The sequence below is a fragment of the Tinamus guttatus genome, unplaced genomic scaffold (genome assembly GCF_059628265.1).
Source record: "Tinamus guttatus ecotype Peru unplaced genomic scaffold, ASM5962826v1 Tinamus_guttatus_pri_ptg000509l, whole genome shotgun sequence".
Taxonomy (NCBI): domain Eukaryota; kingdom Metazoa; phylum Chordata; class Aves; order Tinamiformes; family Tinamidae; genus Tinamus; species Tinamus guttatus.
In genome coordinates this window covers 1,618,063-1,640,967 of record NW_028289043.1, presented here as the reverse complement: position 1 = coordinate 1,640,967, position 22,905 = coordinate 1,618,063, and the positions used below count along the sequence as shown (strand labels likewise).

Below are 22,905 nucleotides of genomic sequence, written 5' to 3'. Positions count from 1 at the left end.
AAATGAATGTAGAACTGCGCAGCGTGATTCCAAGAAACTGAATTTACATATTTATGAAAAATATTACCCTTTCAGGTTAAGGAAAATAAAAGTCCACACTTTTTTTTGTTTTTGAGTTTTTTTAATTCCTATTGAGCATGAAAATATTTTATGGAGAGCGTGGCTGAACTTCATAAAACAAAGTACTATAAATACCTAACCATGCAATATGTTTGTATAATAACACATCTTTACAATACAGTATGCATTGTAGCAGGCTTTTTCTTTTACAATATATGATTTACATTAAAGCAGGAGAAATTTCTGTCTTATACTCTTAGCTTGCACATGATCAGATAACTTGCACATAATGAACAGAAAGGGCAGAATGAAGAGAGAACAGACTTGTGTTGTAAAGAGGTTAAGCAAAAAAGACGAGTAAGTCTTAAATTGCAGCAAAGATTAATGTGTTTAAACTTTTTCTGTTACCGAACTCGCTCTCTTTACTAGGAATGTAAACAAATGTAATTTCTCCAAATCATTGGAGCTGTGTCAGTCTGCAGCTATCAGACATTTGGTGGTGTTTTGATCTGCTCTGCAGAGCACATCCAGGCACGGCGCTCTGCCTGCTGCCACCCGAACTCGCTGTTTGTTGGCTTCTCCTGAAAAGTTTGAAAATAAGTCCCTTTGAAAAGTCTCCTTGAAAATAGGTCAAACCAAAGTAACAATCCCCAAGAAGGAGAAAAAGTGACCAACATTTTCCTGTTACCATAAGAAGAAGAGGCAAGGGGTAACTTGGATGATAGGTTCATATCCTGCTGCTCCAGAAGGCTCCCTCTTGAGCACTTCAGCAGCGTGTGGTTATTTACACTTAAGCCCCATTGATTTCAGCAGCAGATAAACACCAGTTACCTAACACCTTTAGGGACCTGGATCTCAGTGGTTTCCTTCCTCTTTCAAGTGCTCCTCGCAGTTTCTAAACCACCCTGTCTCCTGAATCGTGTCTTGAGAAGCGAAAGGGTATCAGCTTTGAAAAGCCAGGACCATAGAAGCTGCAAGACAGGCAAAATCGGGCAGGTGGGCTCAAATCTGCCTTCACACTGTCCTAGGACAGCACTGCAAGAAATTTTTCAGCTCAGCAACTCCTGCCATTGGCAGCAAGTTGCAAACCACATTTTTACTTGTACGGAAAAGTACCGACATTCCAGCCTGTGTTTGCCTTCATGCTGCCAGGTCTTTGGGACATGAAACACGTCTCCCCTCAAATCTTTGAGGACCAGTGTGTGACGATTGCTCAGCTCAGATTCGTGCTCCGCAACAAAACCCTGGGGTTTGCTGAGGAGCCGGAGGCGCGCATTGCGCCTTCTTATAGCGAAATGCATTTTTATGGCTTTGAAGGCCAGACAAAACACTGCCCAGTTACAAAATTACAAGTCAGGACAAAAACCAACAACAATAAAAAACTGTAGAACAAGTGCTAAAAACTACACGTGTTGAGGTCTTTTTATTTACCTTTCAGGTCACAATGACATAACAGCTATAAATACAGCACACAGCATACCTAGGGCATGCTGACAGGCCCTCCTCCCTTGACACAACTCAAGATTTTCACATGACCAAATGGTTCCAGGAATAATCAGGCAACAGACAACAGAACAAAACTAACCATATAGCAGACCAAGAAATGGCAATGTTTGGCCACTGTATGCTCTGGCTTTCTTTACTTTGACCTAACTCTAATGGAAATGTCCTTTTTAAAAATCTTCAAAGATAAGAATATGAGTGTCCTGGTCACTTATTTCAAGTTATAATTATCTTCCGAAACGTCACCCAGACAGCATATTTTATACAACTAATGATATTGTAAATATGTTACTTTGTTACCAGAGCAATCCCTTTTTTTTTTTTTTTTGCTGTTGTTTAAATAAAAAACTACCTTTCTGACCTAAAAAAATAAACTGTTTACAAAGGCACTTCTCATTACGGCCGGTATGCGAGCTATGCGAGCAGACATTAGGAGAGATTAGAGGAGATAACCTTTGCATTAGTGAGGAGCTGGTAACAAAGCACAGACTAGATGCCCCAAACAGCCCCGACTGCTTTTAGTGCCCAAGCTCAGCAAGGCTCAGCCATATTTTCTTTCTTTCCACTCTGCTGTTGGTTTTGGGCTCAAAAGATCACTTAAGGAAACCAAAGTTAAACCACACGAACTGAAAAGATCTCAAATATGATTTCGATATTATGTTATCTCCAGCAATGCATGGTCAAGAAATCTGAACATGGCTAAAAGATGTTAGTGGTAATTTTATTAAATTACTGATTACCGATTTTATTTACATAATTATCAAAGCGTAAAAGGAAGAACCAATATAATAAAGGTTTTACTCCTAAAAGAAACAATCAATCAGCCACATCTCAAAAAGCTGTTTAAGCTACACTGTAGTGTGTTCATTTACACAGACAAAACACTACCAAAGCACAGAAATTAGAATTTGTAAACTAACTAACTGGGCTGTCTGCACGCAAGCGGATAAGCTGCCAGAAACCTATCAATAAAAAGGTCTGTAAATTTTTAAGATTCTCAGTATTTCACAATTTCCTTGTGAAATGCTAAATTTTAACAGGGATACACCTTGTCATACCAGAAAACTTCTAACAGTAAAAAGATTTTATTAGCTGCAAAGATGGTTCATTTCTTTAGAACTGAGAGCACAATGTCTGCAATAAAAAGGCATGGTACCAATTCTAGAATATTAACTCCAGTTTGGCACCACAAGCCATATGCGTTTCTTCCATCTCACACCAGTCCTGTATGATGCTTTAGCAGGTTGCAGCTAGCCCAGGATGAATGCTCAGAGAGGGGCAATTTGACACTTCATAATATTCAACTCAGCAACATAATCACTCTCAATAACAGACACTCCAGTTTTGCAGGATGGAGGTACCTCACACAGCCTGATCATCCTCACACCCTCTGCCAGGCTCTGGGCGTAGCGGCTGAAATACATCATAGCACAGTTAAGAAAATGGGCCAAGTCGCTTCAAATTATGCCATACCAAATACCAGCCTTTCTCTTGTCCCAGACATAACTACTCTGATCTTAAAATCACCTCTTCCTTTACCTAAAAGTACTGAGAGTATTTTCAGAACTTCCATCAATAAACATTGAAAAACAAAATATGTAATACATTTGGGTTTCTTTTTGGGGGGGAAATAGTTTCAAGCATTGATCAGCATACTACGGCACACTGGGGAAGAATGAAGTCACTGTTGACATAGTCTCTAAAACAGAAAAGACTATTTTGCGGGGATAATGTTGTTCTGAAGCTAGTCTGTTGAGTATTAAGTTACATGCCCTAGCACAAGAACCCAGCCAAAGACAATTAAGGTTCATTTATACTGCTCTTAACCAACAGGATAATATGAACTCTGATACCCAAATCAGAGGGCCTTATAGCACTAGAAAAATTTTATCTGGAGACTCAGATACTGATGGTATTGGGGGGAAAAGAGGGGAAGGATTAGAAGAGGCTTTCAATTAGATTGACCATTAGACATTCCCCACCACAGCATGTGGAGGTTTGACTCATTACGTGCTTGGTTCTAGCTCCATTTCTTGGTACTAAGAAATAAGATTGTTCTTATGATCATATCAATAACGCTGCTGTGTGCTTAGATCTATGAAAATACAAACTTCAGCAGGAGAACAGGTAAGAGACCATCACAGATGTTTGTAACAGACAAACCACAACTGAAGTGATGACTGACAGAAGCCTCAAGATTTGATACATATTAAAGTAACAACTTCCTAATCTCATAAAGCAATGCCTCATTACCAAAAAAGAGGTGTGAAACCAGTGTGACACATAGCCACAAAGTGTTGTTTTTTTTTTTTTTTTTTTTTTCTAGTGAGTTTTTCTCTCCTTCATTTCAACAGCACTTTTTAACTGGGGATTTCTTGGTATGCACGTTAGAGATCTTTTAGCAGAGGTTTGTTTTGGTTGGGCTCAGTAGTGGCTCTGGGCATAAGGCAGCGACTCTGCTCAAGCCCCATACTGATAAATTAAATTTTTTGCTCCAAGGGCAATTAGCAGCACCAGTGCCAAAACATCAGACCATCTGAAGACGGAGCAGTCTTGCTAGTAGCAGCTGAGTTGTAATAACAAAACAACCACAACAAACAAGCAGAGCAGCCAGGCGCGCTCAGCACGGCAGCGCTCGCTGCACAAAGCGCCGCTGTAGCCGGGAGACGTAACCACGCGTACACCTCAACCCGGCCAAAGATCACCCAAAAGACATTGATCACGGCCCAAAGGTGCCAACTAAACCACACAGGAGCCCGTGCAGAGAGGCCTTATTGCTGAAAATGCACTGATGGGACTGTCACCAGGAGCGCTATAAAGCAGCACCTTCAGCCAGGAGATTTTCTTTGTTAAAGACTTCAACCGTTAGTAAAACCCTCCCATATCTCAACTTAAAAGATTATATATAAACACACAGGACAGATCAGATCAAATATGTGGCTGCCTTGTTTTGATCGGTTCTTTTTAATCAAAAATAATTAAATGCATTTTACAAGCTTAAGGCTGAATATAGCTGAAAGCTGTTTTCACATGGGGACAGAAGGATGTATAACGGTGACTTGATATCCACTTCTGAATCAAAACTTGGCACCTGGAATATTTTCTTCCTCTGTTTTACAAACCCGAGCTATTCATTTATATGTCTTCAGTTTTCTCCATTTTACAGTAAGGCCAAAAAAAAATGATTTCAAATACTGTCCTATTCTTAAAAAAGTTTGCAGTCTTTGAAGCCAAAAGGCATACACTGACCTGACCTCCCACGCACACACGATACCGCCCGTGTGCTCCGGCGCGCTCCCTGACGGGGCTGTGCGGGAAAGGGGCACACGCCGCTGCTCGCGGCTCCGCGCCCCGCGCCCGCACGGGGCCGCTCCGAGGCCGGGAGCCCCGGGCGGGCGCGGGGGCGGCCGGCGGGACAGGCCGGGCGGGCGCGGGGGGCTCCCTGCCCGCAGCGCGGCCCGCACAGCGCCGTGCCCAGCAGCCCTGGGCCCCGGCTCCTGCCCCGGCTCCTCGCGCTGTCCTCAGCGGCAGCGCGGGGACACGCGCAGCCCGCGCGGGGACAGCGCTGTCTCAACAGGCTTCGTGTCACCCAAGGCACGACCGCATTCGGCGGCAGGGCGGATGACACACAGACTTCTTTTGTCTGCCCTCCCAACTCACTGAGCCGCCCTTATCTGCCCCAGCATCTCCTGCCTCAACTTGAAAGAATGCGCAGGCTGCCCCCTCCCAAAAAAACATTACTACACCTAGAGCAAAACAATAATAATAATAATTTGCCCCCCTGTTTTTTTCTTTCCTTTTTGTGAGGGCATCGCTTTGGCAGTAGAGCCCCGCTGGCCAATTCCCGTTTTCACTTTGTTTCCCCGGGCTGTTGGAAGGCGGCGCGGACGGAGGCGGGCGGCAGCGCGGGGCTGCCGGCCGCTACCTGCGCCCTCCCCGGCCCGCGGCGCCCCGGCGGGGCAGCGCCCGCCGCACTCACCGATGCGGCTGAAACTCTCCGACAAAGTTCGCCGCAACTTTTTCATCCTGCCGATCTTCTCGGCCGCCTGCGAGTCGATCATGTCACCGCCCGCGGCGGGGCGACTCGGCCGCCCTACGGAGCCGCCGCCCCCGCGCCCGGGCAGCCGCCGAGGGGACGCGGGGCGGCCCCGGCCCGGCCGCGCCCGGGGCAGGCGCCCTACGTGGTGCCCGCGGCAGCTGCTCGCCTCGGCGCCGCCGCGCCGCTCATAGCCCCGTCCCGTCCCCTCCGCCCCGGCTCCCCCGGCCACGGCGAGACGCGACGAGGCGGGCGAGGGGCAGCGGCGGGGAGGCAGGAGCGGCGAGGAGAAGGGGGGCACCAAAGTGCGGGGCGGAGAGGAGCAGCGAAAGGAGAGCCCGGCGCGGGGAGCGGGCGCGCGGAGCGGGAGGGAGGAGGCGGGGAGCGAGGCCGGGAGGGGGCGAGAGGCGCCGAGAGAAAGGAGGAGGCGGAGCCTGGGCGGGCCGGGCCGCCCCGGCCGCGGAGCCGCTGCCGGGAGGCGCCCGGAGCCCGTCAGCGGCGGCGGCGGCGGCGGGGCCAGGCCGGGCCCTCCTCCGGAGCCCCCGCACACGGGGCCGAGCCCCGCGCGACGGCGTCGCCTCCTCGGGGCGTCGCCTCACGGCCGCGCGCAGCCAGCGGGGCAGCCCCGCGGGGCTCCCGTCACGGGCGCGTGTCCCGTCAGCGGCGGTTTGAGCCATGGGGCTGCTCAGGGAGCAGGACGGGGTTGTCAGCGCCCCGCGCGGGGTGCCCGGATCCCCCGGGGCCACATGTCACGGCTCCCCGAGGTGAAGCAGCAGCCGGTGGGCACATAGTGCCCCTGCGGTGACGGTCACGCCATGGTGCCCGTGGCGCAGCAACCACTCCATGGTGCCCATGCGGTGATGACCACACCGCACTGCATCCAGCCTGTGGCCCGTGGGCCGGCTGCAACGAGGCAAGCACCATCCAGCAGCCCCGTTCATCCACGGCTCTTCCTGGCCCACACTGCACGCTCAGCGGCCAAGGCACCTCGTGCAGTTTTGCAAATGGAGCGAGTTGGGCTCGTTGGCCTCATTTCAGGCTTAGAGTTGGGTGATGCTTGAGCAGCTGTGGTGCAGCAGGGAGGAAAAGGGCACCTTGCCTTAAGAACGCACCCAGCTCTTCAAGTTGAAACCTGGGCTTAACCTCCACTAATGTCTTAGAGCAGAGCCAGGTAATATGCCTGCAAATGTGTTAGCCTGCAACTTAATGAGTGTTGAGAGCTTTTGATCTTGTTAACTCAATTGAACCAACATTATTGAAAAATAAATCAGTTTAACCCATCAAGATGGATGGATATGTCTAGTTGAAAATACAAGGCAGGTTCTTTTTGCAAACAATACATTTTAGGTTACACAGCTTAGAACCTAGGCATGCGTAGTGCAAATTGTATTTTAATACATATTATCTGGTTAAAATGAACTTGGTTTTTAATGAGGCTAGCTAACACAATTTACTGGGATTAGACTGTGTCCCCACTAAGAGTTGTTAACTCAATTTTAAAAGCACATTTGTCTAGACAAGCATTTAGATGAGTTGAGTTCAAGCCATCTGCAACACTGAGCTCTTTGAGATAGGACCTATCCATTACCATGTGTATATGTGGCAGGGAGGGCAAATACAGTGGAAAACTACTAGGTGTTTATATATGTGTCTCTTACGACATACAAGATCGTGAGGAATTATCCTGCTATTTAACAGCATAATAATGCAGAAAAATGGCTTATGCACAAACCCTGAATCTACAGAGAGTATGAGGAAATGGCTTTCAGAGGTGTGAGTTTTGGTGACCCTGTTAATGTCTTAAAAACAGGAGATGAAATTACACTTTAATGTCGGCTTTTAATGTTTTATGCAAGAAAGTGGAGAAACGGGGGAAACTGAAACACTGCAGGGAGAAAATGGAGGGAGGAGAAAAGTAAAAATAAAAATTTGGAAGAAAGAGACAAGGAGGCTAGAAGGAGAAAGGCAGGAAGACACAAGCGCTTAAGGATATTTTATCACTAAATGTAAAAAAAAATGGCACACAAGTCCTTAATAATAATTAATAGTTTGATCTTTGTCCAAATCTGATATTAATACTGGTGAATGCTCCTGCTTGGAATGGAGGGGAAAATGCCATCATCATAAATAATACATTCTGATCCAAAAGCTGAAACTAAGCTTAGAATTGGAGCTCTTTCCACTTTTTTGTGCATGCCATTCCCACCAGGAGGCCTTCCTGCCTGCCTTCTCTGAACATTGCAAAAATGCTTTATTTTGGCAACGAGTGATAGCGTGTCTGAGGGCTTCTGAGGAAACTATGCTTAACTGACACATGCTGCCTTACCCACATACATTGATGATCCTAGCACCACTAGATTTGGAACAACATTCCTATTTTCCCTACTATTTCTAGGTAAACTTCAAATTTATCAAAAGTGCACAACAAGCCTATTTGCGACACTACTGCTCTGTGTTCTGCTCTTTTTGATCATATCGACTACTTAGAGTTTCTGAGAAATTCTGAGTATGGCTTTGCAACTGCATAGGACCAATCTACAAGCATGTGTCAGGGGCTTTTAAATTAACAAAGATTTTGCCTAAATTAGACATCAACGTAGTGCTGGCAAAAGAAACCCAGATCTTGTCTGCTGAAAATTTTACAATCTCTGTCCACAGAGATGTTTCACATGCTCCACCAAGGAAGGATAATCTTGAAGATGTGCAGAACTGCACACTGCAATTTTATTCTTCTTTCTTTGGTGGCTTTTACTTGATGGAAAAATTTATGTTTAGGCCTTCTTTGTTCTCTCCTCCACCCTAACCTTTTCTGTTTCCAAGGGCACTAGTGTAGTAAATTTATTGAATTCAGGAATGTGAAATCACTTCTGTGACTTTGATCAAGTCTGTAAATTGGTGGTTCTTACTTTTCTTCTTCTGTATTTCAGTCACTCAGCGCAGGACAACAATAAGGCAGAAATGTGCAATTAGCAGACCACAGAGATAGAGCTATTATAATTATGACATTTTGCTTCTTTGTAGGGGCAAGCTTTTTGGCTCTGCTTTTTATGTTTAAGTCTTGCAATTTGTGGTTTGAAAAAAATAACACAAACAAAACGCTAAGGGGTATAGCTGTTTGCTACCTTCTCCCACAAGCATCTACAGAGTTTAAATTTGTTTACATGCAAAGCGACTTCTACGTTACAGAAAGCTGGGTGGTTTATTTAAAATATCCCTTCTCACATTAACACCTCGAAGATTCACCCTAAATAAAAACCTGCTAACAATTACTCTACATCCTCAGCACCTCCTCAACTGGCTTTTGGTGACAATTTAATACGAATCTTGACCTTCACTGTTGCCACTGAGTTAACTGAATCACTTTGCAAACGTCGGGATTATCAAGTGCAGTGGAAATATTTGCCAAGATATCAATTGCAAAGCTGGACAACAGGAACCATTTGCCTCTATGTATCATGCGAGCCGGCCAGCCTAGGCAGTTACGTGTTTTGCACTGAGGTAAAGGTTAGGTTTGTTATTTCTGGAGGAGAGGAGGCAGCAGGGCTGGCAGTTTGTTTATTACTGTGTAAGCGAGCATGTTTTTTAAAGGTATAAACAGTGCCCTAGCAGGCCTGGTGTACTCAGGATGACAAAAATCTCCTCTCTGCAGATAGAAAAGACACAGTTGCCCTGTTCATTACTTGCAGGGTAAGATGAGATGGCAAAAAAGAAATCTGTGATGTATGCTGCACATGGTGCTGAGTAAAGAAAGACGTGCACTTTGCAGATCCCAGGGCACTTGCCCTTGATTCAAAGAAGCAATTTTACATGGTCTGAACTTTCTCCATGTTCTCCCTACTCACCCCACCCCCACAAACATTTCTCCTTAGGGATTCTTGGAAGGCCCTATACTTACCTTACGTTCCTGCTCTATTTGAACTGTGCTGGGCCAAGCATTTGAATTTCAAAAACCTTAAGAGCCCATAAACAGCTCTGTTTGTGAAAGAAGTGGTTAATGCCATTGGGTTGAACTGTTATGTGCACAGAGTATTGTAGCCCTCTGACCCCAAGGCAACAGGACACATCCCTCAGAGGATGAAATAGTGAACAGGGTTGTCAAGTAGAACTCTGCCTTGTCAGGCCTTCATCTGCCAACATAAATCAGATCGTCATAAATCTCCCTGGCCGAGGACATTCCCTATTAGGCCAATCCACTCACCTTGAAAACATCCCTCTGCCGCAGCGCTGGGGACCAGAGTGCCAGGAGCTGTGTGACTTGTCAATGCAGCAGTTCTTTGGTGACCCTCTTGTTAGGAAGATGGATGCAGAGGAACACAGTCGGCCCCCCCTCTCCTCTGCCCCTGAAATCTCACTTTCACTTCGTCCTTTAGTGATACTCAATCCAAGATGACTGTTATCTGAAGAGAAATACAGGCTCTGCTAACACAAATGAGGCCGCATCCTTAGGGATTTGACCTTTAAGCTCTACCAGCAAAACACATTAGTGACAAAAATTAAACTTCCAAAAGAACAGAAGGAGAGCACCCCTGTGATCTATGTCCGAATCACGGGTTGTTCCACCAAAAAGCTCTCAAAGCTGACATATCATGTAATTGTTACTAAATCCCAATTTTTATTACCCGTGGAAATGTACCATGTTTGCATTCTCTGCATCCCTGCTAGGAACTGGAGAGTGAGCAGGGTTAGGGCAGCGCAGCTCAGGCCTGGCTGCTGTTGTGTTCAGATCCTGTTGCATGAGGATGTGATGAGTTGCAGCTCAGACACGTAGTTCCAAAACCAGTGAAAATAGTTTGGTTTTCCTAGTACCTTATGGCTGGTTAGAGGTGACCCCTTGGGCTGAAGCACTGGTGATTTTTACCTCTCTCCAGTACCCTCTAGTGGTCACTTTATTTCATGTACTGATGGAGGGGGTCTTCTGCTTTGTGCTTAGTTTGTACATCATTTGTGGGTGAAATAGCTTGAGATGTGTCACAGTATCTTTAACTTTCATGCTTATACTCTTCGTCCCTATTAGGCAGCTTCTTCATGGCATGTGGGAGTGCATTTTAATTTCTAGGGAAGTATAGTCTCTTTATGTCTTGACCATGACACAGTTAGAGGGAAATCTCACTGGGGATATAGAAGGAAAAGAAAAAAAGCATGTATGGCTACATCAGAAGCCTACATAGTTCAAAGTAATAAAGTAGCATAATTATTCATTTATAGACCTAAAACTTTTACAATGTACGTTGCTGTGTAAATTGTGTAATCTTAGAGATTCTGCTGAGCGAGCGTAAGTATATTAGACTTGCAGGAATTTATGAGCTAAGATGCTTTCCAGTTTAAGATCACCTGGCTACCTGGCAACATGTGGCATTAATGCAGAATGTTGTTCCTGTGAAATAAGTGGGAAAACATTTTAATGAGCTCATTTTCTTGTGCCATCTTGATAAAGATCTAGTAAAAGAGAAAATGGGATTTAAAATGAGTTTTAAAATAAATGTACTATCACATGCCAATATTCTGAAGTCAGTGAAATGTTCAGCAAATACCTTTATAATCAAGATGAAGCAAAATGAAACAGCAGAAAGACTGAGGACAATCCATACAGATGCTCTCAAAAAGCATCTGTGAATGATGTAATTTTATCATAAATATTGGATAGAGGGTATTCACTGTTTCATCGCTGCTACTCACTGAAGTAAAATTGTTGGCTATCAGAACTATAGCTCAGTTTTATAAGTGGCAGATCTGTGTGTGTATGCATACAAAACCCAACTGACTGGCTGGGAAAATATAATACTTGGAATACACAGGCAGAAAAAAAATCTCATTGGCAAGGATCTTCTTGTGGGTAACACATGACTTTGGAAATGTAGACACACAAACCTGGATGATTTTGAGTATGAATATTTCAGTGCTACAGTTAAAATTATAAACCCATGGGCTGATAAGAAAACAATGTTGAAGGAGTAATACTTTATTTATAAGATTACAGAATCACAGAGTAGTTAGGTCAGAAGAGACCTCAGGAGATCATCCGGTCCAACACCCGTGGTCAAGCAAGGTCACCTAGAGCACATTGCGTGGACCACAACCAGTTGGGTTTTGGTTATCTCCAAGGATGGAGACTCTCTGGGCAACCTGCGCCAGTGTTCAGCCACCCTCACAGTATAAAAGGTTTTTTGTGTGTTTAGGCAAAATTTCCTGTATTCCAGCTTGTGCCCATTGCCTCTCATCCTGTCACTGGGCACCCCCTGGAAAAAGTCTGGCTCTGTCCTTCCGACCCTTCCGTCAGGTGTTTATACACATAGGTGAGACCCCTCCGGGGCCTTCCCTTCCTCTGGGCTGAACAGCCCCAGCTCTCTCAGCCTCTCCTTGTCCGACAGATCCTCCCATCTCTTTGTGGCCCTTCACTGGACTCACTCCAGTCAGTCCCTGCCTTTTTCATACTACAGAGCCCATCAGTGGACACAGTAACACAGATGTGGTCTCTCTAGTGCTGAGCAGAGGGGAAGGATCCCTCCCTCGACCTGCTCTGCCTAATGCAGCCCAGGAGGCTGTTGGCCTTTTCTGTCTGAGCTTGACATGACCCGTGTCAACCCATGAGCTTGCTGACCCCTGTTCAACTGTTCATTCAGCAGGACCCCAGGTCCCTCTCTGCAAAGCTGCTCTCCAGCTGGTCACCCCCAGGAGTTTCCTTGCAATGACATCAATCAGCACTCACGGGTGCATCCTGCACTTGTGTGTGTCCAGTCTGTTTAAGTGTTCCCTAACCCAGTCTTCCTTCACCTAGGGTAAGTCTTTTTTGCTCCAGAGTTTCCCTCAAATTTATATGATTTCTCCTATCATTAAAATTTCATTTGGATTTAAGACATGTATTCAAAAATCCTTTGTTCTTTCCTCAGGTTCACGCTGCTCCTCTCTGTCCGCAGATCAGCACCTACACCTTACATACCACTCCGCTCAGGGGAGGCCTTGGAAACTATGGCTTACAGTTTTCTGTACTTCCTATTGCTGTAAAATTCAGGACACACAATCACAGCTGAGGTACTGCCCTTCACTGTCAGCTTGCAAAGTATTTGGCCTTCAGAGAGTCAAAGCAATGCTCCGGATCTCTTGATCTAGATTTCAGTATGGATATGTCTTACATACACTGCAGTAGCAGCTCTAAGCATACAGTTCAGGGACTGTACTCTAAGTGATATCCATGCAGATGTGCAGATACAGTCTCTGTCCCCAAAATGTTACAGTCCAAATTTACAGTGGAGGGCAGCAAGTAGACATGATAGATGGAAAATGGTGTTACATATTATCTGCAAAATGAGTCAGAAGCATAAGTCACAGCAAATTGGCCACTATGGAATAGATTTCCCAGTAAGGATGAGGTTTAAGGAAGATTAAAGAGAGGATTTGTGTTATTTTTTTCTAAGACCTACTTGCAGGAGTTGTTAGGGAGAAAGTATAATGATATTTTCAGGAAAATTCTACTGTAGAGCTGGCAACACTAATTAGAGACAGGGGGTTGGTGCCACAGCAGAATTTAAGAAGTGTAGGGAATTAAGTAATTAAAAGTCTTGAAAGGGAAGAAAAGGAGGGGATGTTAAATGCAACAGAAAAGGGAGAGGCGGGAGAAAGAAGCAAAGCAGGAAATAAATACTTTGGATGATAAGCTAGAAAGATGACCTATATAACAAGTTTTGGAAGCATAAAGGACCTTTGTTAAAGCTGGAGAGCATGAAGTTGTGGCAGCCAACTTGTGAGATGAACTTGTGAGATCATTCAGAAAGAGGAAAAGCCACATTGGACAAGGAGGAGCTGCAAGATTTAAGCAGTTTGGATCTTTGTGAAAATAAGATGTGACAATTCCCTCAGTATTTTTTTTTTTTTGTGTGTGTAATGCATTGCGTACATACTAAGAGGTGAGACCTCCAGCAAAAACAGAAAGGGAAAAGCCAAGGCTAATCATAGAATCACAGAATCACAGAATGCTTAAGGTTGGAAGGCACCTTTAGAGATCATCTAGTCCAACCTCCCTGCATACGCAGGGTCACCTAGAGCACGTGGCACAGGACTGCGTCCAAGTGGGTTTGGAAGATCTCCAGAGAAGGAGACTCCACAACCTCTCTGGGCAGCCTGTTCCGGCGCTCTGTCACCCTCACTATTTTTTTTTATTTTATTAAATTTGCGGTGGAATCAAAGCATACTGACTAATTACAGGACTTGTGGCAGTCACGTCACTATAGTCCTATAAAAAAATCAAGGTGGCTGAACTATAAACCAGGTGACAACACAAGTTATTCTAATGAAGTGTCCTTCACAGAAACTAGCAAGAAACAACTCTCAGCAGAGAATATTTGCATTAGAATTAGTGGTAGCTGCACTCAAGGGGAGCCTATTTCATCCGTTACCTGAACCCCAGCAGACCAGTACTGCAGAGCAACAGATTGAAATGGGACTACTGAGATTTCAAGTATTAAATTTAAAAAACACATTTTTCAAGCGCAGTATACATTAATGTCATCTAACTTGAAGCTTTGAATTAACTACTTACACTCTTTATATAATTGATCAAAAGAAATAGGCGATTCAGGACTAGTTTCCATTTTTATTACTCTGTTTATATAGGAAAAACTCACCTATCACAAGCTACTTTATCAGGGGTCCACTTTACATGTACAGAATAGTCTTCTCCAGATTCCCTATTTCATGTTTCTCCTTTATAAGGGGGCACCTATAAAACAGGATTTTCAATTCAATTCAGTTACTATATAAAGAGTAGAGGAAGAAAGAGATGACAAATTACTTGATAAAATATTTACAACATTTGTGAAATTCCACTTGCAATCCTTATCATCTAGAATGAATGTATCTCTAAGATTTCTTTAAAGGAAAAAAGCCCTATAAATAAGTTCATGTACGCAGGGAAAAAAAAAATCCCTGAGAAGTGATTCCCAAGACAAGATAAAATTTTCTAAGCCAAAGCCTTGCTTGACAGAGTCCCTGCTAAACGTCTTTCAGAAAAAGAAGATTGTGGGTTATACAGAGCCTAAAGGAATCCGCTGATACCTCCATCTTCTTGAGTTGATAAATTGAGGTTCAAGGCATGTAGCGCTCCAAGCACCCCAAAAAGGAGCTAAGGCCTCGTTCCTCCACCCTAGGCAAGCCAAACAAATTCTCTGGTACCTCAGACTCACCTTTTTCCTGGTTCCTCCAGTTCACAGATAGCTACTCTACCTAGAACAACCTTATATTGTATGAATCTTTAATGCTCCATCTCTCAAATATTACCGAAGACATGAAAGTGGAGAGCCAGTAAATCGGGATAATCCCTGTCCTCATAAAAACTCCTCACTGCTATAGTGACAGAAGAGGAAAATAAAAGACTGTCTAGCAGAAGAGCAGGAAGAATATATTCCGGCCTTTGTTCAGGATAAAACATATTAGGAGGTGGTAAAGGAAACAGTCCTGCAAGGAAGGGAAAGATGTAGCTGCCAACAGCTGCATCCGCCTGCAGCGCAGGAGAGCTCAGAGGTGACACCTGCCTCTCAGGTAACGTGTGGGCATTTGCAACCAGCAGGACCCGGGGTGCCAACAAGGGTGACCCCCGCGGCGGTTACACGGGGACGGGTATCTCCCTCCTATACCCCAGATTTTCTCATTAAGCCAAGCTGAGCCTGGGGAGGTGCTGTCCAAGGGCACGTTTTATTAGTTATTACCAGACACAGGGTGACTTCTCAGCATCACTGTGACTTGTGAACCTTCACCCTGAGGAGCAGAGGCTGTCCCTTTCCAAGGGACCCAGCAGGGCTTTCCAGGGTGCAGTGTGTCTAAGGATTATCTCCTTCAACACAGCCTTCAGGTGGTTAGGGTTGTCTGTGCTCAATGGCAACAGAAACATTGGGCCCACTAGTCATAAGCCACTCAGGCTGTGTCTATCTGTCCACATATCTGAACAGCTTTTTTATTAAATAAATAAGCACTGTTTTGTAGCACAGATCTTCCAAGAATAATGTCAAGAGAAGGCTTACTTTCCTGTGCTCTAAGTGAATTAGGAAGATGCCCTGCTCTTTGTTTCTTGTTGCAAGTCCCAATTTCCACATTATGCCCCATTGAGAATCCAATATATTGCTTCATCAGTGTGTTCCTGTCTTGCTGATGTGACTGAAGTCATGTGTTTCTATTTCCAAATAAGAATTCGTCAAATGATGAAAATAAAAATTCTAAATTTGTTTAATCAATTTGGTGTGCTGGAGAGAATGACAGGAAGGAAATGTGTAATAAAAGTCAGGTTTTATGGCTCCCTTTTTGCTTCATATCCCAATGTAATTAGGTATTCCTTCAAAAGACAGCTCCCTTGTAATGCTCATTTAAGAAAAGCAATAAGAAATTAAATGAGTAAAACCAACATCGTAGAACTATTCCATCATATCCAAGATCCATATCAGAGAACTGCCTGATCACCAGATTTGGTGATACCTAATGCCTGAGGATAAACCTTGTCTGGCTGGTATATTTCTGCAATTTTACAAAATTAAAATTTTGATACAAAAAAAAGAAAAAACATTGTTTGATATATAACTTTCCATGTGAATTAAGATCAATTAAGCACAGTATTTTTCTTAAAATGGCATCACTCTCCTGCTGTTTAGGCAAAGCCATTTCCCGGCAGCCCCTCCGGTCCCCGCGGCTGGAAGTGGCACCGATGCTGTGTGACTGCCCAGTGAGCCAACGCGTGGAACTGACCCAGCTGAAAAGTCATAGCTTGTCCCCCAGACGAGGCGACTCCTATCCAGGAACCTCTGGAAAAGCCTAAGAAAGGTCCTTGAGCACGTGGGACACGGCCTGTCCCACGGCTGCCCTGTTCAGCAGGCGGGCGCTTAACCAGTGGAAATGAACAGCAGAGAGTGGTGAAGCTGGGGGTTCCTGCTGGAAAGACAACACAGTTCCGAGATAGGAAATCAAAGAAAACATTGTCATGCAGAGAATCTGTCTATAGCAATTTTGGTCATTTATTCCAGAGTTTAATTCTCATTCCAGCAAATGCCATCCCAGTTTAAATCATCATCTCTATCTGCTCCATGCAATGAGTTTCACAAGTCTAAGTCGCTTTTCTATGCAGACTGTACATCTTCAGTGTGAGATTTAGGTTGATAGGGCTTAATTCAGTGATTTTGCCATGGAAGTCATAAACACGCTAATAAACTTGGAATAGCTTAAGACAAACAATATTGGGAGTGACAAAAGGAGAACATTGCCTCAAGGTTAATACATGGCAGAACTCTCCTTGATATGTAGACAAGCAAAAGGAGTCAGATGGGTTTTGTTTATTTATTTTTCCCTCTCAGTAAAGTTTTCAAAGTTTTGGTTTATTCCCCAAGGCAGAGGACTGTAGTATTTGAGTTACCAAAACTAAGAGTATATGTCAGAAGGCATTACTGAATTCATGTATTCTTTCCAATGGAAGCAAAGAGATTTCAATCTCTCCTATCTAAATCTGATTTCAATACAAATCAACAAAGGATCTTTAAGTATTTTACATATGTTTTGTGAACATGAAAATAAGTGAGGGCCTAAATTCTTGTAATTCTTTGTGTTCTTCTAAGGTTCCAATCTGAGGATTAGACTGATAACATACTGAATAGATAACATTTTTTAATTTATTCATTATACTCTGATAATTTTTCAAAAAAGTAATTACATTAACAAACTGGGTTAGTCCTTTGAAGTTCCATTTAGAAAGTACCATATCTGCATCTAATAAACCTCATGTATCTCTCCTCCCTCTTTTACTATCATGTCTAGTGACAATTATTAAAAGCTATTTTAAATATTCCTTTGCTCAGTTTAATAGGGATTTTTACAATATCATTACATATTCTAATTGGGTGATTAGGCTCTTTATGTCAATTACAGAAATACAGAGTGAGTAACTGGAATTACTGCAAGCTGTGTAACAAAAAAAAAAAAATCTAAAAGAACCCTAACCTTTTTAAGGATGCCACAGAAGGATGAAATCCAGAGGTAAGAATTAAGCAGCGAGGATGGCACAATGCATTGCAGCTCCAGGACAAAGGAGCCCTCCCAAAGACCTCAGGAAATCAACTCATTGAGAAAAGGATCCTCCAAAGCCAATCTAGAAAAGGGGTTTTGTACTGTCCCTTACCCTCCTCTTTTCAATTTGCAGAGGAAAAAGAAATTGTGCCCAGGGGGTTTTCTACAGGCAGCTATTTTATCAGCAGCTTTGGCTAACCATCATATTCCACCATCGTATTCTAGCCTTGAGTATTCTCCTCTGTCTGTTATATGGCTCCCCGATTTGAGCCCTAAACCCCGTCTTAATTTACCATGCATCTGGCATGCATATGTACGACGAGCTGTCGGGGACAATGTGTCACCTACTTTGGGCAGCATGAAGCAGAGGGTGGCAGAAGACAGGAACCGTGTTCAGAGAGGTTGTGTCGTCTCCATCCTCGGAGACGCACAAACCCAGCTAGACACGGCCCTGCGCAACCTTCTCCAGCCAGCCCGGCTTGAGCACGGGACGTTGGACAACACGATGCCCAGAGGTCCCTTCTGAGCCGGTGTTCCATGGCTCTGTGGGCTCGCATTACCGTATGCAGAACAGCATGCTGAAAAGCAAGAAATTCGTCCTGGCAGTGGTTTCTGAAAGTTTTTCTGATGCTATTCATGAATAAAGTGAAAAAGTTCAAAGCGAAGCTGAAAACCCTAAAAACAGTGAGATACTTGATTCTTTTATTCAGCTTCTACAAACCCAATAGTTTCCAGTGCTGTCTCTATAACTGGCCTCACTGCGGAGCTTCCCGGTCACTCGCTCCTTGCTTTTTAACCCTTCACAGAAACAGGACCTCAAATGTCAAACCAGCAGGGTGGATAACACCCACATCCATTCCCAGCAATTTAAAAACAACCTGTCATCATCTCTTTACGTGTTTTAGGGAACACATACTAGGAGCAGGGTTTATGGGGCATCAAACCTAATCACTCTTCCCTGCAGGTAGCTCTGAATTAGACTTCTGTCCAGCATGGCTTAGTCTTAGAGAGGTGTCTCATCTCTGAGACATTGCGAAGCACTATGGAGAAACAGAAGAGGTGGAAAAGGACAGCTTGTATAAATAGAGATGAAATTCTTGAACATACATTCCAGAATATTCAAGTTTGACACAATTGAAAGGATTACTTATGTCTTTACAAAGTAAAAGCTGTGAAGATATCAGACACAGGAGATTTTTCAACATATGAAGCAAACCTTCAGAATAGATGGGAGATAAGTATCCTTACCATGGCAGGAAGGACTTCAAGCTTCTTGCTATTAGCTAAGCAAGGAAATAGACGCACTAAGTGTCAAGATCCCTCTGTAATTCCTACACAGGTAGTTTTATGCAAGAGCAATGGGAAGGACGTAAGAAAATCTCTCCCATCTCAGACCTTTAGCCAGTATTCTTGTCTGGCAAGAAGCCAGGCTGACACTGCCCTGCTGATACTTGGATCTTTGTAAAAACTCTGGTAACATCTATGAGGTAAAGCACAAACGAGACCACGAAGTCTAAAATCCAGAAGGAAGTTATTGCTCCTAACCCACAGCACCGGATCTTTGCTGGTGGAAAGCATGAAAATCGTTCTTCAAACCCCAGGCTCTGCAAAGAGCCCATTCCCATTCTGTACTTGCTGTTATGTCTGTGTGCAAACACGTGGGAGCTGTGACAAAATGCTGTGTAAAAGCTCACCTTCCTCCTTGTTTCTACAATTTCAATAAAGGAAGCATCCTTGCACCACCAATCTGCCTCCCAAAATGCGGTAAGGCATAGCACGAAAGAAACCATGTTTACAATACAATAGGTAAAACAGCCACCTCAGATTCCCAGAGCATCTTGAAAAGCTGCAAATCCTGTTTTACTTGGGCTGAGGACTTAAAAGGAAGGATTTAAATCGCACTATGTTCATGTAGAAGAAAAAGAAATGACCAAAAGAAATAATGGGAGTTTGAAGGACTTTTCCCTTGAGGGCAAAAGTGGGTGGGGAGCAGCAAACACAGAAACACGCAGCTACCCTGGTCTGAGAACATGAAGTACCCAATTATATTTCAAGCCAGGTGATAACTAAGGGACATAAGAGAGGTTGCCCTTGAGATGCAGGTCAGAAATGCAGTTAGCTCAGGAACTGTGACAGAAACATTGGTATGAAAATCCAACTCAACACAGGGTAATTAAATATTTCCTAATATTTTTTTTAGTGCACTTCCAGTTGACATCTCCTTGCACATACAAGACTGAAGGTCAAAATCAAGAAGAAGAACAAAACATGTCTCTGAACCTTATCTGCATCCTGCGTCTTACTTTACCATGTTAGTACTTGCATGGATTCAAGCTTACATGGGTCTCAAAGTGACTTTGGTTATTCTATTACCCATTTATCTGCCAAGCAAGCACTTGACTCAAAGTGACAGCTCAAAATCTGTGCCCTCTATTACTTTTTCTTGTTGAGAAGCAATTGCTATATCAGCAAGGGAAAAGTCCCTGCAACGTTTGATTAATAATATATACCAATGGTCCAGACATTCAGTCAGAAGACTGAATTGTTAAAGAGATGAAATTTGTTGGTGATTTTCTAGGTCTAGACTTACCTTCAGTCTGTGTCCTTCCTGCTTTATGGAAGCTAATGGAAGAAAAAGCTAAATACGTTACCTGAAAACTGCTTCAGGTCTGAAGTTTAGATTTTCAGCCATTCTTCCAATAAACAGTAAGCCTGGTTACTGATACAGGTGAATCAACCTTGGTGTTTGATAATGACAAGGCAAAGCGGCCCAGTACTGATTTTTATTTAAGGTGACAGGGCATAACGAAAATACAAAACCAATCATCATCCAAGATGTTCAAAAAACACACTTCATTTGACTACTGGTCTACTTCCACGCTGTCTACAGTGAGTTTACCCCTGGTTTATCCCCTTCACAACTTCTCCCCTTCGTGGATGGTTGTTCACTGCTCCAATGGTGTCTAGCCTTTGCCATTCACTGTGGCTGGGAGGGATCAGCAAGAACACAGAATTTTGTTCTTATCTGACATTTAAGACCTGCTGTAAGATCAGAAAAGACAGGATTGAGTGTGCTGTTGAGGACAAACAAACCTGAACTCGCACACGGTCGGAGATAGGCGACAGGAAGACCTGGACGTGAAGAAGGCCAAGGCTGACAGATGAGAGCTCTGTGCTAGAGTCACCACACGCTTCTAGTAATCACTTCTAACAGCTTGATCCTCTCGTGCCACAGCAAAGGGTATAAAAGATACCACAGGAAAGATGAAACTTCGCTCCAGAGAGCAAGTACTTGTCATTAAAAATAAAAACAGGATTTGTGGGATGAACGTTTTGTTTCAAAACTATCATGGTCAGGACCCAACAACTAATTTCCACCCAGCAACATTACTGAACTGATCCACTCAAATTCCCAGGAATGTGAAACAGCTTTGTTCTGATGAAAGATAAATGTGTATTTAAGCTTTCTTGTTCCTGAGATTGCTCCTCTCCTCAGAGCTTCACTAAAACTAGCAGGCACTGAGGTAAAAAGTCAGGAGCCACAGGGAAGAAGGAAAACAGCAGGAACGAGAGGAAGGGAAGATCGCGGAAGATGGGATGATAGCAGAGGTGTTAGTGCTCGGGCGGGGAGGGAGATGTTCCCAAACTCCTGTGTGGTCCAGGGAACTGCCCTCGCTCACACACCTGAGCACCAGGCACCAGTTACCTCTTTCTACAGCTGCATCTCCAACTATCTCTGCCTACACCAGAACACAGACTAACAACCTCCCCAGCGGTAAGCCCAGCGCAGGATTCCTGTGCACATACCGACACCCAGGGAAGCCCAGAGAAGGCTGCAGTTAATACGCTGGAATAAGGATGAGTCTCATACGATTAACTCCTTAAAGGCACACAACAGGTAAAGGTTGAATAATAATTCTGGGATTTTCACATTTTCTATGAAGTTACCAGGTTGCTGTCCATAGCAGTCTCATTAAATCAGTACTTGCCTTTAACCATGCAAGCAGTTACACAGGGCTAAATGTGCTGCCTGACATTTTGCATGAACCACGGCCTGCATGAGGAAGCAGCAGTTACTACATGCTCAGAGATAAAGATGACCACAGGCCGCCTTCCTGATGCCCACAACGGCAGCTCCAGCATGACAGGCTAACACACTGTATTTTATTTCCCTCTACCTTCTATTTAAGCATAAAACAGCCATTCTGTAGCAATACACTCCTTATTCTCCAAATATTTAGGCTCTTTAACCACTTGTCTTTAAAGCTGTGGGAAAGGCCCCCCTCCACCGCCACCCTTTTGCTGGGGAACGTGACAGCTCCTCACACGCTGGAGCAGGTGCAGGAGGAAAACGCTCTTCTCCTCAGCGAGGCAGGGCCGCGCCCGCGCCGCCAGACAGAAGGCAGAGCTCGTCAGCTCCGCACAAGGCATCTCCCGGGAGCACCGGCCGCATGTTTTATTTCCACACTATCAACTCACTCTTATCACAGATCATCACTCTTCAAAGACAGCCCTTTTAATAGCACTTTAGACTTGAGACTAGCTGACAGCTGAAGAAACATCTGAAATTAAATGCAGCGGCTTACCAATAAAGTACAAAATGTGAGAATGTGAGTGAAAATTAGCGCAGTTATTTCATAACACTGGTTACACTGGAGAGCCAGGAAATGGATCCAAATTTCTAAAAAAAAAAAAAATGTCTGAGGATCTATAGTCTCAAAGGAGGAAAAGAATACAGTGAAAGATGGGGAATGAACCTTCGACCAAAACCAGCCAGATGATGATGCCAGACTTCAGGCAGACTCTTTGACACTGGCAAGAAGGGCAAGTCCCCTGAATGCCTGCAGGCACGACCTCTAACTCCTACGACACATGTGGGGTGCTTGGACTTGCTGCTTTTATCAGAAAACGGTGAAAGCAAAAAATAATAATAATAAAAATAATAAAAAGAAAACTCTTTTCCTTCTCAAACTTACATTTGCTCCTTTATTTTAAACAAAATTAGTAAAGAACAACAGAACCAAGTGAAAGATTTGAAAGTGTTCCACCTCAGGAAGCCTGAAAAAACAGCATATGAACATCTTCAACACTGTAAAATTTCTTTAATGGATAATACATAGCAAGGGAAAGTAAACGTGCAGAATCACAAGGAAGAAGAGCTCCTCACTTGATGCATCATCCCAGCAAGATGGTAAAAACACTCACTGGAACCTTTTCTGTGAAGAGAGAGATGGAGGAAACATGTTACAAAAATATCAAAATAAACAAAAAGC

At 44.0% G+C, this 22,905-nt stretch overlaps 1 protein-coding gene across 1 annotated transcript in view; it reads right to left on the bottom strand.

Annotated features, from left to right (window-relative positions):
* Nucleotides 1–5,667, bottom strand: part of CDK14 (cyclin dependent kinase 14) — a 296,945-nt gene extending 291,278 nt beyond the window's left edge. The window contains exon 1 of the mRNA XM_088533551.1: nt 5,543–5,667. Coding sequence (XP_088389677.1) covers nt 5,543–5,624 — 82 coding nt within the window. The 5' untranslated portion in view covers nt 5,625–5,667. The remainder of the gene's footprint in view (nt 1–5,542) is intronic.
* Nucleotides 5,668–22,905: the final 17,238 nt, after the last annotated feature.